An 18,287-nucleotide genomic window follows, 5' to 3' on the forward strand; every position below is an offset into this window, starting at 1 on the left:
ATGTAACTATAATCTGATTACTACGTTTTTTGACGTAACTGTAACGGATTACAGTTACTGGATTTTTGTATCCTGATTACGTAACGCCGTTACATGTATTCCGTTACTCCCCAACCCTGTATATATATATATATATATATATATATAATGAAACGGCAATGCCAATACAACACTAAATAGACAGAAACGGTATCACAGACAGCGCTTGCTGAGGACACAGAAGCTAGTGCAGGGGCGTTCCCACAGGGTCTCGACGCAGCTTGAAAGGGAACTCAAAATATTTGAGGTAATCGGTCACATAAAAAATGTTAAGTTAAGAAATTAAAAGTTTAAGTTAGCAGAACTGGCAGAATTTTTTTTAGCATATCAATTGTTGAATGAGTACAACAATATATAACATATAACTGTATATCTGTTCTCAAACCAAACTCATGCTCCACTGATAGAAACCCCCTAAAAAACATCACATAACAGAAACTTTTCTAAATTAGCATAGCAAATCATTAAACACTACTACATCTCCCACTTAACATTGATCTTGCACAATTCTGAGTAATAGAAATCCCAGCCCAGTTTCAGTTATATATATAAGTTTGTCTAAATTCAAAGCTTTAAAACTTTAAACAATTAAACAATTCAGATTACTTACAATGTGTTACTTACAAGTTTTGTAAACTCAGAAGAAAAATAAAGTTCTAAATACATATAAAATATAACTAATTTGTTTAATTTAAATTTACCCTTCTCAAACCAATTACTTATTTTGAGCATTAGGGTTTACAGTGAAGGTTTTTGCATTTACTGTTGTAGAATCTGAACTCAGCAGGAATTAAGCTTTTTGAGGGTTTATAGACTTGATAAACCTGTTTTGCACACGTCACTCAAACGGAACCAGGAAGCAGGAAGAGTTCGGGAAAGAGACTAAAGTGCAGTTGAGCTGTTGTGTGTTTGTGTCTCAGTATTCATGCAGTAAAATGGCAGAAGCCAGATTTTCTCAGGATGAGTTCCTGTGTCCAGTGTGTCTGGATCTCCTGAAGGATCCAGTGGCCATTCCCTGTGGACACAGTTACTGTAAGATCTGTATTACAGGCTGCTGGGATCAGGAGGATCAGATGAGAGTCTACAACTGCCCTCAGTGCAGACAGACCTTCAGGCCAAGACCTGCTTTAGCTAAAAACACCATGCTGGCTGAACTGGTGGAGAAACTGAAGAAGACTAAACTTCCTGCGGACTGTTACGCTGGAGCTGGAGATGTGCAGTGTGACGTCTGTACTGGAAGAAAACACAAAGCTGTCAAGTCCTGTCTGGTGTGTCTGGAGTCTTACTGTCAAACTCATTTTGACCGTCATGAGGATTTTCACTCCCGTAAGCCACATAAAGTGACGGATGCCACTGGACGACTGCAGGAGATGATCTGCCAAACACATGATAAACTCCTTGAGGTTTTCTGTCGCACTGACCAGAAGTTTATATGTGTGCTGTGTACGATGGACGATCATAAAAACCACGACACTGTATCAGCTGCAGCAGAGAGGACAGAGAAACAGGTATGAAACTACACACTGATGAAATAATGTTGACACTCTTTATATTGGCACCATATGATCAGGAAACATCATTCACACTGCAGACGTCACAGAAGTGAACAGAAGCTGTAAGTGGACTTTCACTGCTGAGAGTATTTGTGCTTCACATTTAACTTTCATATTGAACTTAACAGAAAATATGAATGAAAAAAATGATATATAAAAAAAATTGTGAAAATACACCACAAACATTTATCAACAGAAACTTTTTTTAAACTCTTCACATGATGATACAGTGACAGTATAAAGTGCCATCTGTGTTATTGGTTTGTGCTGCAGAAGCAGCTGAAGGAGACGCAGAGGTCGTTCCAGCAGAGGATCCAGCAGAGAGAGAAAGATCTTCAGCAGCTGAGAGAGGCTGTAGAGTCTCATAAGGTGAGTCTGGAGAAGAAGAGAAGTTTGAGAAGTCTCAGTCAGGACTCACTGAAGCTCACTGTGTGATTGTGATGTGTGTCCTAACAGCGCTCTGCACACACAGCAGTGGAGGACAGTGAGAGGATCTTCACTGAGCTCATCCGCTCCATTGAGAGAAGCCGCTCTGAGGCGACACAGCGGATCAGAGATCAGGAAAAGACTGCAGTGAGTCGAGCTGAAGAACGACTGGAGCGACTGGAGCAGGAGATCAATGATCTGAGGAGGAGAGACGCTGAGCTGGAGCAGCTTTCACACACACAGGATCACATACATTTCCTGCAGGTAACAAAGATCGAGAAGAACAGTACAATATATTTTTTGTTATTTAAAGAGTGAGTTACTAATATGCGCCTATAGGCGGGTCCACAACGCTCAAACACTTTGTCCTGTTGATGGTTTGCTTGCGCACTTTAACCTCGCGCACGAGCAGATCTGTTTCCTCGCTAGAGAAGCATTCAGTTTTTCCGCTTGCAAATTCCTCCATGTAAATAGCGAATCCGTCATGGCGCGAACGCCACTGGCTTTTAAAGGGAGTGAGAGATGAGACTCTGATTGGTTTATTACGCCCAAAACACACCCATTACTCATTAAGAGAATAGGGATGACCCTTTTAGACCGGGAGCGCAGACCATTTTTCCCGTCCTTAAACTAGGAAAAGTGGATTCGGACACGCTTGCGCCGTGCGCTTTAGACCATGAGCTTAGATCGTTAAAATAGGGCCCATAATGTATTGGAGTTAAATGATGACAGAGTTGATCAAACGATAAAAGCTTGATCATCAAGGAATTCTTTTTGTAACAGACCTTTAAGAAATGTAATAGCTTCTCCCACTCTACAAATCAATGCTCTAACAGCAGAAATGAAATTGATCATTATTTTTTGAGGACGGTAAAAAGTAGCAGTGCACCGGTGATGACTTGAGCTCATCAGTCCACAGTAACCAGGGTCTGAAATAGCACTATTGTGGCACTTATTTTTTTTTATTTTTTTATTTAATTTATTTATTTGATATGGACATAACAACTGCATTGGACAAACCAGATACATTGTTTTTAGTGTTATAGCAAAACTGCTAATTTGCAACACTTGTCCATAGGAGGCTACACATTTCACAAAACACAACAAAATACAGTATATAAAACACAATGCAAAACAGTACAATATTTAAGAGGGTAAACAATACACATCATCAAAATATATTTCAATAAGCATTACCATGTGTGCAGCTTTGACTTGACTTCAGCCATTGTTTCAGACTTCTGTTAAAGCTGATCATGTCTGTCTGCAATTTTAAGTTAGTGGGCAGAGAGTTCCATAGTCTCGATCCATTAAAAGAGAAACTGGACTGACCAAAAGATTTTGTAAATCTTGGAAGAACACAGTCCCCACTGACTGAGGCTCTGGTGGAAGGTCTAAGTGAGCCCTGACGGCTAATGATGAGAGCAGAAAACAGCGGCGACACATGACTGTTCAAACATTTAAAAACCAATTTCAGAGTACTAAAATGTATAAAGTTTTCAAAAGTAAAAAGATTATGTCTATGAATGATATCACAGTGATGTGATCTCATAGGTTTTCTGGCAAATACCTTGACTGCCTGTTTGTACACTGAAACAGCCGGCTTGAGTGTGGACGGAGAGGTTTGTGACCAGGATGTGACGCAGTAAGACAGATGTGAGAAAATCATTGCATGCATGTATAACAGGGCGGCCTGCTGAGACAGATCCCTCCTGATAAAACGTAAACAATTCAAGTTGGATTTGACCTTTTTACAAACATTTTTGACTTGACTTTGAAATTGAAGGTTGTTGTCAAGAATAATTCCCAGATATCTGGTCTCTTTTACTTCTTGAATAATTTCATTGTTTATGCTTACTTCAAAGGTGCTGTCAGAAGGTCTTGTTTTAATTGAAAAACAGACAGCAACAGTTTTCTTCATGTTTAAGGTTAGGTGAGATGACTCAAACCATTTAGAGATGTCTACTAGGGCAAGTGTCAACTGCTGCGCTGCCATAGCTGGGGTTTTAGCAGATAGATGGATGACTGTATCATCTGCATACAGCTGGCAGTTGGCACCTTGGCAGCTATCTGGGAAGTCATTGATGTACATTGTGAACAACAATGGCCCCAGTACTGATCCTTGAGGAACCCCCATGTTGTTAGGGCAGAGATCTGACATCACCCCATTAACCTTAACACACTGTTGCCTTCCCTCTAAATATGAATGTAACCATGTAAGAGAACTAGGTGACAATTTGAAGAGCTTGATTACACTGACCACACAATACATACAGTAGTGGCCAGAAGTGATGTGTGGAGCTTCTTTTTTTAAATGACCCTACAAGTTTGCTTAAACCATCAAATTATGAGGATTTTTTTGTATATTAATATTTTTTAAATATTTTAAAATATGAGGGAAGAAACACTAAACTTAGTGAAGGTGTTTATCTGACAAAATTATTCCAAGTCAAGTCATCTTCATTTGTTATAGTGTTTCTTACAATACAGATTGTTTCAAAGCAGCTTTATATTGATTACAGGAAAATAATGGAACAAAGTTAGTTTTGGCTGTACAGCAGATCTAGAAGAAAATAGTGTCATTGTCCAGCTTAAGTGAGTTCAGTGTTGATTCATTTCCATTGTTCGCGTGCACATGAAGGGGGGTGTGGGGAGTGGAGGAGAGAGAAGCATGAAGAGGGAAGTTAGCTAGAGGAGAGATGTCCTAGACAACGACTAACATTAAAATTTTATATTCTTGAGAATTTTTACATGGCTGACACACGGGATGAGGAGGAGGGAGGGTCTAGCCTCCATTTTGTTTGACAATACTTCGAGCGTCAACAAGAAGTGACGTCACCCAACATCGCTTAGAGCACCTTTAAGACAAAGCTTAAGACTATTCTTAAGAGCATTTCTGAGAAGTTTTATATATACGGGCCCAGGATCATAGTTATGGGATGAATATAGTATCAAAATGATTAACACGTGCAAGCACACTTATCAATGAACTTGATACATGTTGCAGAAATGTTTTATCCATGCCTTTCAACTTGCGTGTGAAAAATTCTAAATTGAATGAATGTGAAGCAATTTGTACAAATGGAGACATTTTTGTGAATACAAATGTTTTCTTTTGTATTAGTTAGTGCTGGGCGGTATGACCAAAAATCCACATCACGGTATTTTTCTAAATTACACCGGTTTCACGGTATATGACGTTTTTTTTTTCCAAGCATGACTGGGTGTAAGAGGCGCTTTAGGAGCGGCAGAAATAGCGGTTTCCCCGGTAACGGCTGTACACAAAGCAGCAACGCTCATAACAGCTGCTTTATCAGGAAAGATAAAGAAAGATTCAATCGTAATAACAAAGAAGCTTTTCTAAAGACCGTCAGTTAACTTCACATACATTCATATAAAAACACCCGCGCCGCCTTTTGATTTTGAAATGTGCAGTGCTCATGTTTATTCAACGATGTCAATGCCAACCACAAACAGATTTTCCAAAAGGCTGTGTTGATATTGTGAACCAATGTATGGGAAACACTGTAATATAATTGGACAGCTATCAATTATAGTTTAACCTAGCCATCTTCAAAGTCACGCTTAGGGGCTGTTTACACCTGGCCACTTCATGCGTTTTCTGTGACCGGATAGCTATCCGATCGTGAAAAGACCAGGTGTAAATGCCCTCCGAAATGCATTCGAGACGGATTTGAATCCGATCGCTCAAGCCACTTCAGGAGGAGGTCTGAGACGCATTCCAGACGAAACTGGACAAGTGTAAATGCATCTGGTTGTTGAAACCACATATGTAAATTGTACTCCTCCCAAAAATGCTAAAAAAATAAACGTGTGAGAGCGTGTTATAGGTTATATGTAATGTAGCCAGTTATGACGACGGTACTGGAACACGCATCACCTCAGATGAGAAGCTGAGCATATATTCATTAAGGCGAGACACGGCAGGCAAAAACTTTGTTTGTTTTTTACTGGTCAATTTTGAGATTTTTGGATATTTGTCTTCAATAACATGTCTTCTTTCAGACTTGTGGTGAAAAAAAGTCTGAAATACACATTTAGGTCTTTATTTTATTACACATGTCTGTTTGTGTCTTCTCATAAATTCAACAAAAGGTGTCGTTGTAAATCATCCCGCCGATCCGCGATCTCTGTCTGCTCTCTGTCATCACAGGCACCGCTGGAAAGCTCTCTCTTCACTGTACAATGCTGTCGGATCCAAAAATGGCCATTTCCTTTTTATCAGCAACCAATCGCCGAAAGTAAAAGGGCTGAATGCGCAATCTCATTGGCTAATGATAAATCTTTAAAGCCCGTTTTCTCAAAATGACCTTTCTCTCCGAAATCTCCACTTCAGTAGCACCTTTATACACCAAACTTTCCAGTCTTGTACCTAGTTATATTATGAAGACATTTACAGAGGGATTTGTAAATATATTATTCCTAGCCTGATTTATATAACATTTTATTCCAAAAAACATGGCGAAAATCATTTTTTTAAGGCTACTGACAGTATATTCTGATTTACAGGATAACAAAAGTAGATATCCATAAATCCCTCTGTAATTTTTTCCCCATCAAATATGTGAACACAATGAAAAAATAAATTTTAATCTGGCTTTATCCAATACTCAGATTTCGTTTTTTAAAATATATACAAATTAGCGCATATTTAATTAGATATTGCCTAATTTGCATATTTAAACATTAAATTACAGAAACCTTGTAATACATTTTTTTCTCATCTTAATGTTGGTAATCATCTGGGAAAGTTTCATGGTGATATCTGCTAGTTAAAGGGGTCATGACATGGTTTTTTCTTTTCTTTTATTGTGTTCCCTTAGGTGCAATTATAGTATTACTATAGTTTTTTGGACAAAAAACGTTTAAAATTGAGTGATTTATGACCTTTTCCCACCCTGTTTCTCATGCTCTGATTCAAACAGTCTGTTTTGGGGGTGTTTCCCCTTTAAGAGTTCAGTGTTAACACCCACTGTTATGATTGGATAACGTCAGTGCCTATGCATCAATTGTTAACGCCCCCTTTTCAAAATGTGCGGATTTTGCGGAGCTGTGTTTACCGTTACCATAGTAACGGATGATGCGTGCGAGGCGATGGCGATTGCAATGATGTTTGAGTCGGAATCAGAGGAAATGAACCATCAACACAACTAAGAATGCATCAGCCCGTCCACATAGAAAGTGTGAAACTATTTTGTCAGTTTAACAGCCTACATCTTTTAATAGCCTACGGGGCATGAACATGACGGTCATAAAACAATAAGTAGGCTAAACTAAGTAAAAACACGGTGATTATTCATAATGAATTAAACTGCAATTAACGTTTTAAAAAAGTTTTAAGTTTTAAATAGCCTACATTACTTACAGTTTGCGTCGTTGTTGAGCCCAGAATAGTCCACACGGCCTTATCTTGTACAAAAGTTTTCTGGCAAAGCCAGCATCAAACTGCGATTGTTCTCAACTGTCACTCATCCTTGAAATGTGGAGAACACACGCTTATTAACTCTGCCGTGACTGGGACGTCCGCAAAAAATAAACTGCATCCATCTTCCCCTGACGTCTGGATCTTTCAGCAGCGTCTATTATTCAGACATGTTGTTTGTCCACAGCCAGGAACAGCACATCTGCGTGTCGTGACATCGCAATCTTCTTGTAAACAGACCCACTCGCTGCACGTTGACTGAACACATGTGAAGCGCATGACAGATGCGATGATGAAATGAGGCGTAGTTATCGTGCGCTTGAAGCGTAGTTGTCTACGCTGGAGGCGGTCATATGCAAACGACTGGTACGTCACTTCGTACCGTGACGTCACTTCATACCATGGATCCAGAACGAGCTGTATTTAGAGCTTAATTAAATAAATGATTCGTTTATAATGGGGTGGACGTCTTAAGCTATGAAACTTGCAGGACGTTTTAATGGTACAAAGACCTCTTATATGCCAAAAGATCAAGGCAAATTTGGTTTCTCATGTCATGACCCCTTTAAAAATTTTACCCTATTCACCTGTAGTGTCTCGCCTTAAGCCAACGTGCAAACTATCGCAAATCAAAAGTGAAAGTGAGACGCTTAACACACAATCATCATCATTAAAAGTAGAGAAACGAAATGATCTTACCAGGGCTGTTGCCGCTCTCTCTTATTGTGGTCTTTGATTTTGAAATTTTAGCTGATGATCAATAAAATGCAGCTCATATCTGTTGCTTTCGGTGACGTGCACTCCATTAAATCTGCATATAGCGCGGGAATTGAAGATTGGATTTAAATCCGTTTCGCAAAAACACATTTATGTGACCAAATTCCAAAGCTTGTATACAATGTGTAGTCAGATAAAAATAAGCCTATAATGTAATTCGCAACTGCGAAATTTCACATTTTTTTTTAACAGGAAGGTGCTTCCTGTTAAAATTTGGTGCTTCAATATCACTGTCATTAAGCGTCTTAAATGGGGAAGAACGCTTGATTACGCTGCCATTGTCTGTTTTAGCAGAATACTGCCATCTAGGGGTAGAAGGTTTTCTCAGACATCTGTGTGTGGATCTTGCAAGGCGAAACCTGCGAAATGAAAGTCTCAAAATCCAAATGAATCAAATAGGATCGACTCAGAAACGAGTCAATGAATGCACGCGTGTCACCTGATCCACAAATACACATCTTACTTGTTGCATGCACAAATTCTGGCCTACAATAATACAAAATCGAGGTTTTGTATTAACAACTATGTCTCTATTTGTACAAAATGCTGCATATTCATGTTTTTTAGTTTTTAGTTTTTATTGAAAGGATCCCCATTAGCTACAGCTGTGCTGAAGCTATTCTTCCAGGGGTCCTGAAAAATATGTACATAAACAAAAGAAAAAAGTCATTAAAAATACAACAAATAAATGGAAAAGGTAAATACACATACACATACACATATACACATACATATACACATGTATATACACATATCAACGTACATGTACCCTCATACGGGCATGAAATATACACACATATAAAAACACATTCATACACATACGGCCATAAATATACCTACACATGTGCATGTACACACATATTCACACACATATATAAATAAATATAAACAGTCGGATGTATTATTTTGATAGATGCTGTTTTACATATAATTTAAATGTATTGACATTGTTAGTAAGTATGATATGCTTTGGCAGTTTGTTCCATTCCTTCATACCTCTGAACATAACAGTGTTTTTTATGGCATTTGTTCTTGCTATAGGTAAGGTGAAGTTGCCTTTAGTTGCATGTCTGGTACTGTACTGATGATTGTCTACACTGAAAGAAAGATGCTTGAACAAAACAGAAGGCAATTTTGAGATGGAAATGTTTCTTATGAAAATTAACAGTGAATACAACAGTCTATCTTCGACCCACAACCAGTTAAGATCTTTGTGCATTAATATAATATTTCTCCTATAGCTGCACCTAAGTGCTACACGAGCAGCTCTATTCTGTATAAGTTGTAATTTATTCATATATTCACCAGTGGCATTTGACCAAACTGCTGGGCAATAGTCGAGGTATGTCAATATTAGTGCTTTCATCGCATAATTCATAATATTTGAAGTTAAAAAATGTGCATGTCTTCTCATAATAGATATACCTCTTCCCATTTTTGCAATAATATTATTAATATGTTTTTTCCATGATAATCTAGAGTCAACTGTTACACCCAGCAGTTTGGTCTTGTGCACCTGTTTAATAGTTGCGTTATTAATTTTAATATTAATTACAGGATTTTGATTAATGTTATAATTTGAACCTAAAATCATGCAGTTAGTTTTTACTGTGTTTAGTGCCAGTTTATTTAATTTGATCCAATCTACTACATATTGTAATTCTATATTTAAAACAGTTTCTAGTTCCATTTGTGTACTTGCTGATGTACCGTATATAGTTGAATCATCAGCGTACATGACAATGTTAGCCTTATGTAGAATGTAAGGTAAATCGTTAGTAAAAATATTAAATAATAATGGACCCAGACAACTGCCTTGGGGTACTCCACATGTGATATTTCTGATACCTGAGAGACTGCCATTAAAAAACACTGTCTGTGTTCTATTTGACAGATAACTGTACATCCATGTGATTGCTGACTGCTCAAAACCATAACAAGATATTTTTTTTAATAACAGTTTGTGATCTATGATGTCAAAGGCAGCAGAAAAATCTAAAAATACAGCACCAATAATATTTCTCTTTTCAGTCTCTCTAAGCCAATCATCAGACATGTGAGTCAGTGCAGTGGCAGTGGAGTGACTTTTTCTGTATGCATGCTGAAAATCTGTTAATAAATCGTTTGTATAAAAATAGTTGTTAATTTGATCATATACTATAGATTCCATTATTATAGATAATACAGGTAATATACTTATCGGGCGACTGTTGGGACCAGAGTTTTATCTTTGGGCAGAGGAACTATTTTAGCCTGCTTCCATGCATGTGGGCAGGTACAGCAGATAAAACTAAGGTTAATGATGTGGGTTAGAACAGGGGCAATAGAGTCAGCAGCTAGTTTAAGAAGCCTACTGTCAAGACCATCGACACCCGGTGGTTTGTTTTTACAGGATTTTAAAAGATTCTTTACTTAATCTGTATTTACACTTTCTAATTTAAACCTTGAGTTTTTATTTTTCATCAGTTCATTTCTTATTAATAAGTGAGATATGTCATTACTTAGATTAGGCATATTTTCTTTTAGTTTGTCTAATTTTCTTATAAAATAATCATTAAGGTAATTTGCAATATCTATTGGCTTAGTTATAAATTTATCCCCTGTTTCTAGAAAAGATGGAATTATTTTATTTTTCTTACCAGTCAATTGATTTAAAACATTCCATAACTTCCTACTATCATTACCTATGTTTTTAACATGATTATCAAAATAGATTTTCTTCTTCTTATTATTAAGTTTAGTAACAGAATTTCTCATTTTACGATATAGGTCCCAATCACATTTATTTCCTGTAGTAACTGCTGTTCTTTTCATTTGACCTCATATTTTCATAGAATTTTTCATGTGATTTTGGATTTTGCACACTTAAGTTGAATAAAACATTTCTGCAACATGTATCAAGTTCATTGATAAGTGTGCTTGCACGTGTTAATCATTTTGATACTATATTCGTCCCATACATAGTGGACTTGAGCAAGAGACTCTCAGAGAAACATTTCATGAGAGCAGAATGAGCCGCTGACTGAAGTGTTGATCTGTGTGTTCGGTTATTATATAATCATCAGTCAGACTCTCATCTGATCATCTTCACTCACATTTAAACTTTTTTACCTCATTTTTACTTCTGATTTCTTATATAATAGTGAAATCCAATTGGAGCAATTTGAGTAATATTCATCAAAGTTGCATCAGATGATCTTCAAACTTGACAGAATTGACAGTATTTTCATAATTGTTTGCCTTTGAAACGTTGATGAATTTGACCACGAAGACCCTAAACATGAAGTCTGTATATTAGCAATGCTTCAACATACTGAAACCACACAAAACCTGACCTTGGGATCGTGTCCTAAGAGTCCTTGTGGATTTCAGGGCTATTTCTGAGCATTTTGCCCCTTCCCAAAACTTACACACTGAAAACTTAAATAGCAACATTTGTAAGCATTGATATGATACTTCTTTTTCTTTTTTTTTTTTTTTTTTACAAATTATATGAATAATTTGATTCTTAACATTGAAATGATTCCCAACTGATGTACGTTCATTATTTTTTTTCTGCTCTCATATTGGTTGTAGGAACAACATTAGCGTTCGGTGGTTCAGCGTAGTTTGTTAGCAATGAAAGTTTCACAGGTTCCAGTGCACAGTATCCAAATCTAAACTCATTTATAGTAAATTGATTGTCCAGTTTATTTTCTATAGAGATTTCTAGTTGATCATTTCTCTCTCCTCATCACTTGCTGCCCGATCACTAATAAAAAACCTCGCTCTGTATTCACTCCATGTCAAAATTAATTCAGTGTGCTTTTAAATAAAGCCAATCTCTAGACACATGATGAATTCAACAAAAAAAAGGACAACAAATAGAATAAAATGAGAAATGTTATATTATTTCCTTTAATACAACTGTATTGTTTCTTCACTTTCAATAATGCAACAGTAGCCTACTATTTATTTTCAATTAAAACTTAAAGTGCTTTATTAAAAGTTAAATTACCCCAAATCCAAGCATATATAAAATTATTGTTTAATACTTCACATTTCATAGTAAATTAAATTAACAAAGACAAAAATATCACATATTAATAACTTTTCATCACACAAATTATGAATTTAGCAAACTTTGCCCTTTAATTCTGTGAATAAAACAAAGATTTTAATAACATTCCCAGTGTATTAAACTTGTTTTTACACAATATAATTCAGCAAAGATGGAGATGGATGCATTTGATCAGGATAATGATTGATTATTTAAAATATTTAATGTGAGAGAGATGTTGGTATATAACTGACTTCTCGATTTTATTTCCACATGTGAATTTTCATGATTCCTGGAAATTTCACTGCTGCTGTCATTCATTTTTTAAATATATAATTTCAAAACACACTAAATTTGGATTTATGATCGCAGTATTTCTAATAAAATTATGTATTTCTCAAGCTAATATTGAGCTTAAATTGATTTCCTAGGAAGTTCACATTTAGTGTAAATGGCAAACACTAGAACTTGTGTCTCTAATGTCACATAATGACTATGAGAAGAATGAAGCTGATGCTGTGAAAGTGCTGGATTGAGGAGAGTTACTAAAGATCAACAAGAGCCGCACAAATCTGACAGTAGAGCAGGTTATTGATGAATTGTGGAGGTGATGAGCTTTGATTTCTGTTTTCTCTAGAGTTTCCAGTCTCTCTCAGCTCCTCCTGAATCTACAGACGTAAATGACAATCTCTTCAGTTCTCTCTCCTCTTTTGATGGCGTGAGGGAATCTGTCCTTCAGCTGAGAGTCAAACTGGAGGATTTCTGCAAAGAGGAGCTGAAGAAGATCTCTGACAGAGGTAAAGTCCTGGAGATTCTGCTCTCAGAAATGATCCTCCATCATCTCAGATCATGTAGAAGATCATATTAGAAATGTCTTAGGAACGGATGCAGGGATCATTTTCTCTTGACATGATAATCACACTCTTCATGTCTGTTGATTTCCACAGTCACTTTCTCCAACATTGTTCCCAGGACCAGGAACGACTTCCGACAATGTAAGTCACTGAGAAAACAAGCAGAAAAACTCACTGAGTGTGTTCATGTTCTTCCTGGAGAAGTGAAAGAAAACATGACAGAAGAGTTTTAGAGTTGATCATGTAAATGATGATTTGCTCAGGATATCTGGTAAACTGCACTGAGACACTGATGATATATTGAACATGAAGAGTTCAGATACATTAAAAGATCAGACAGATTCATAATTCCTGATTCTGATGTGTTTTATCTCCATCAGATTCCCATCAGCTCAATCTGGATCTGAACACAGTGTATAAATACCTCCGTCTGTCTGAGAGGAACAGAGTGATTACTGAGACTTTCCCAGATAATCAGCCGTATCCTGATCATCCAGACAGATTTGATGATGTGTGGCAGGTGTTGTGTAGAGAGAGTGTGTGTGGACGCTGTTACTGGGAGATTGAGTGGAGTGGACGTGTGAGTATAGCAGTGTCATATAAGAGCATCCGCAGGAAGGGACGGGCTAACAAGTGTGCTTTTGGATATAATGATCAGTCCTGGAGTTTGTTCTGCTCTTCTGACAGATACTCATTCAGACACAATAACAAAGAGACTAAACTCCCTGTAGAGCCCATCAGCCGTAGAATAGGAGTGTGTGTGGATTACAGTAGAACAGGAGTGTATGTGGATCACAGTGCAGGAACTCTGTCCTTCTACAGCGTCTCTGACACGATGAGCCTCATCCACACAGTCCAGACCACATTCACTCAACCGCTCTATCCTGGGTTTGTGGTTGGTACTGAATCATCAGTGAAACTGTGTTGATGAATCAGGATAGATTGTAGAGAGATTCTACCCATAATACTTTGAGCTGCATGATAAATCATGAACACTGAGATGTTATAGAGTCTCGTACTTTCTCTTTATTACATTAATACTACAGCTGAGCTTCTGTCAGTGAAATAACAGCTGTGTCCCAATGTGAAGGCTGCATCCTTCAAAGGACGCACCATGTAGCCTTCGTAGGATTTCCTAATTGCGCAACCAGGTGTTTCTGATCACCGCTCCTGGCGCCAAGTACCGGTGCGAGAGGACAGCTGCCATCCTCATAATTCATTTGATATAGCCTAATTGAGTAAACAGCTAGAGCCAGAATTGGCAATTGTCATTTTTATGTTTTATACTTTACTGGAGGACATGGTGAGGATGTTTCAGCACCGGCGCTGCCAGGTCATGTATTTTCGGTTTAGCCCTGTTTGAATATAAAACCCAATTAAATATAAAAACGTCCAGTATTTCACGCGCTCGTCATCGCAGCTGTCACGGCTGCCAGGCGACAAGAACAATCCTCCGTAGGCTAGACCGGTCCGAGCGCTTCAGATGCGCCCTTTGATATGGGACTGTAGTTAGCAACAATTTGTTAATATTGTGACAATAGACCTACATTTTGTTTCTTTAATTTTCGGAACTGCATATTTCGTTAAGTATTCACGTACAAATGTGAAGTAACCTACTGAAGTACTTTTTTCCCTCACATATGATTTTACATTAAACTACACAAAAGTATATAATGTAACAATCTTGAAAATATTAAGAAGTAAAATGCAGTAGTAGCATAATATAAATGCAAAACTACAATAAAAACCCTGACAAGGAGTTTTTTTCCCCCATGCAGAATACATACCTCTAGTTTTACTCTTGATACATTAAGTAGGGGAGAGTGGGGTAAAGTGAGACATTTTTTACATTCGTTCCCCTCTAAGCAAGCTAAAATGATATATCAGTCAAATTTACACATTTTCCATTAATTCAGGATGTTTCCTAGCAATGGAAATTATTAGAATGTATTCAGGACGAAGGGCAGAGAAAATATGATTGTTTTTAAAAAAGTGGTCTTGTGTCTCACTTTACCCCAGCTTAGGGGTAAACTGAGACAGACCAGAGAAATCAAGGGGGTAAAGTGAACCAGCTGGGGGTAAACTGATCCACTTACTTTTTCCACTCTGAAACTTCCATAACAACACATGTTGTAACAGTAAGAATCTTGACAGCTAGCTTGACAACCACACATTCCAGAACTAATGTCGGACTAGTAACAGAATCATGGAGATTGGTCAATTAAGCACATTTTTTTATGACCCACCGGTGCGCATCCAAGTGAAGGTGCAACGCCCTTGGCGTGCTAAGGGTGAATGGCACACTGGAGGAAATTCCTCCTAAAAAAAAAAGAACTATGTCCAAATTATTGTGATACATTTTGAAAACTCAATGCTGTCAGACCTCCCCTGGCCAGCCCAGGGAGAGTGGCCCGTCCTGAGCCAGATTCGGATTTGTCCGCCACCGCTGGAGCTCCGTCTGGAGCAAAGTCAGTCCTAAAACGGACCTTTGGGTCTTTGTGGAGGAGGGACAATGCTCCGCTCGGACAAGGAACATGGACCAGAGAACCATGGTGGTCAGACCGGGTGGAGAAACAGCCTGACCCAGCCCAGAGAAAGTGCACTTTGTGCGGGCGAGACTTCCAGTAAATAGGGTCTGGTTTGGACACCCAGTCCCTCGGTGCCAGGGCGTGCACACCGGTGAATGTGCACCATCCTGGGTGAGCTGGGGTGAAAGACACACTGGAGGATATTCCTCCTTGTAAAAATGTCCAAAAATATCTTGTATTTGAAGAAGAGCTCCATGCTTGCAGACCTCCAGGGCCGGCCCCAGGGAGGGTGGGTCATCTCCGGTCAAAGTCAGATCCGTACACCTGCTGGCGCTCCTGCTGGAGCAATGACGGTCCAAACACGGACGCTCGGGGTGTTGTAGAGGAGGAAGACGACACTCTTATCGGACTAGGTAATGGAAAACAGGCGCCTCCGGGTTGCCTGGGGCCCAGAGGAGCGCACCCTCTCATTCGGGCCGTCAGGTTTTCTTCCTGGTGTATTGTCTTGGCATGATGGCTTTTCTACTATGTTTTTGACATTAAAAATAAAACATATGTCATGTAATATTACATTAAAATATGTTTAAGACTAAACTTAACTTGTGCCTCATGTCTCACTTTACCCCACAGCATTTGTCTCACTTTACCCCACCGCCACATTTTAGAAAAAAACGATCTCTCTAAGCAATTCGGGCTTATCTTCAGCTAGCATCATAACATGGTTTTATATGTTGGTAGTTCATCAACATGTATGATATAAGTTTTTCTACCTGAATCAATTTGCTTTGGCACAACAGTTGATTAAGTTGACAGCAAGAAAATTTACTTTTACATGCAAAAAAAAATATTTTTGTGAAAAAAACATGCTTACTACAGCACCATGAGGTCCTCTTCTTCATGGCCAAGGTGAAATGAAAGGGGCTTGAAAACATAATGGTCAAATGACCAAAATTGTGTTCCGTTGCCTAGATATAGGGGGTGTCTCACATTACTCGATGTCTCACATTACCCCGTTCTCCCCTACATTAGAGTATGGAAGATAATTTTGCTTAACTGAGGTTTTAGTAGTTTTTCCCCAATGCAGTATTAGTAGTTATTAAAAGTACTTTTTTCAGAAACATACTCTTTTTGAAAAAAAAAAAAACCTTAGTGACATGGGAGCCGTCGATTGAGTCAGCCCCTGCAAACCTGTTGGTATGCGTCATCTGTCCAGTTGACTTGGTTTGAAATCTCCAGGAAATCTTGTATGTATTCCTCGATGGGGCGGCCATCCTGAAAACAGGTCAGAATGCGCTCGGTCGAAGTGAGATGGGTGCGGAAAATACCCATTTTAAACTTTATGGTCCGTTCTTCTGTCAGGGTGTGGTGTAGGTTGAAGAGGACGATGAAGGCAGAAAGCTCCAATGCAAAGTTTTACTTACAAATATAACAGGTTACAGACAGGCAGGCAGGATACACTCACACCTAATACAACGTTACATAGACGAGACTCAGACGTAACTATGACATAGAACAGACCAATACTGACTGAACTGAAGGAACATAAATACTGACACTAATGAACATAAACCAGGTGACACAGGTGATCATGAAGGTGATTAACAAGACACAGGTGATGAAGATGAACCAATGATAAACATAACAACATAATGAAGACACGTGACGACAGGCAGACAAGTCCAAAACAAAACAGAACACAACAGTGACATTACCAGGGTCTCTATTGTGGCAGCCCATCCCAGTCCAGCAGGGTCTCCCACTCAGCTGAATAAAAGTCTACATCATTTTTTTCTTATTTTATGTACTGTAAATGTAAATGTTTGTTGATTTTGATATGTTTAACGTATGTTGTTAATAGTTGGAAAAAGTACTTTAATGTAGCCTGTGGAACAAATGATTTTCATTTACCAATTTTATTTGGAAAAAAAAAAGGTATACAAGAATTTGTTTCATGTAGAAATTATGACTGTCATTACAAAAATAAACAATGTCCAGAACAATTCATTCTCTTTTATTTACACATTTAAAGTTGCATAAAAATAATGTACAGATTTTTTCTTTCCTTTTATAAAAATAAAAGTGAAAAAAAGTTCAACAAGAATATGTAGAAAATATATATATATATATTTCAATCATTCTCTCAAGAAGAGAAAACAGCCTGTCCATCCTCTCCCTACTCTCCTGTGCTCTCCTCGCCTCTGCCTTCGTGCTGGTGCTGCTGGTACTGGCTCCTCCTCACCGTGGGCACCCACTGCTGAACTTGGCCCTGGTGTGTCCTCAGGGATTGAGGTAATGAGGACAGGGGGGTTGATGCAATGCCTCTGTCCCAACACCTCATCCATGAGGACAAACCAGGGCCAAGTTTCAGCAGTGGGTTTCCCACTCACACCCTCACCTGTCCCAGGACACTTGCAATCCTAAGGGCAGAGCAAATTAACCATGGCTTGTTAACAACAACAGCACAATACATTTCAGCAAAGACGTGTGTATTAACTTTCTTACTTTTTTTTTTGTTTGTTTTTCCTGAATTGCTCTAAAAAAGCAGAAAAGGGTACTTAACACATGGGTGCAATCTTAAGTGCATTGTTAACACTGCAAAATATGACACATCAAGACATGCATACAAAA

General features: G+C 38.2%; 1 protein-coding gene across 1 annotated transcript; it reads left to right on the forward strand.

Moving 5' to 3' along the window:
• The first annotated feature begins 893 nt into the window (after positions 1-893).
• Positions 894-17,648, forward strand: LOC311298316 (tripartite motif-containing protein 16-like). The gene is made up of 6 exons (XM_084421128.1): positions 894-1,547; positions 1,866-1,961; positions 2,049-2,282; positions 12,915-13,074; positions 13,225-13,272; positions 13,512-17,648. Exons 1-6 carry the CDS (start codon positions 975-977, stop codon positions 14,057-14,059), a joined length of 1,659 nt encoding a protein of 552 aa, XP_084277254.1. The 5' UTR covers positions 894-974; the 3' UTR covers positions 14,060-17,648.
• Positions 17,649-18,287: the final 639 nt, after the last annotated feature.

Source organism: Rutilus rutilus (genome assembly GCF_951802725.1).
Source record: "Rutilus rutilus genome assembly, chromosome: 10".
In the NCBI taxonomy this organism is placed as follows: domain Eukaryota; kingdom Metazoa; phylum Chordata; class Actinopteri; order Cypriniformes; family Leuciscidae; genus Rutilus; species Rutilus rutilus.

Coding starts and splice junctions, on each gene's coding strand:
- LOC311298316 (XM_084421128.1), top strand. CDS start 975: ATGGCAGAAGCCAGATTTTCTCAGGATGAGTTCCTGTGTCCAGTGTGT. Junction 1,548..1,865: donor CAGAGAGGACAGAGAAACAG/GTATGAAACTAC, acceptor TTTGTGCTGCAG/AAGCAGCTGAAGGAGACGCA. Junction 13,273..13,511: donor CAGGAACGACTTCCGACAAT/GTAAGTCACTGA, acceptor TATCTCCATCAG/ATTCCCATCAGCTCAATCTG.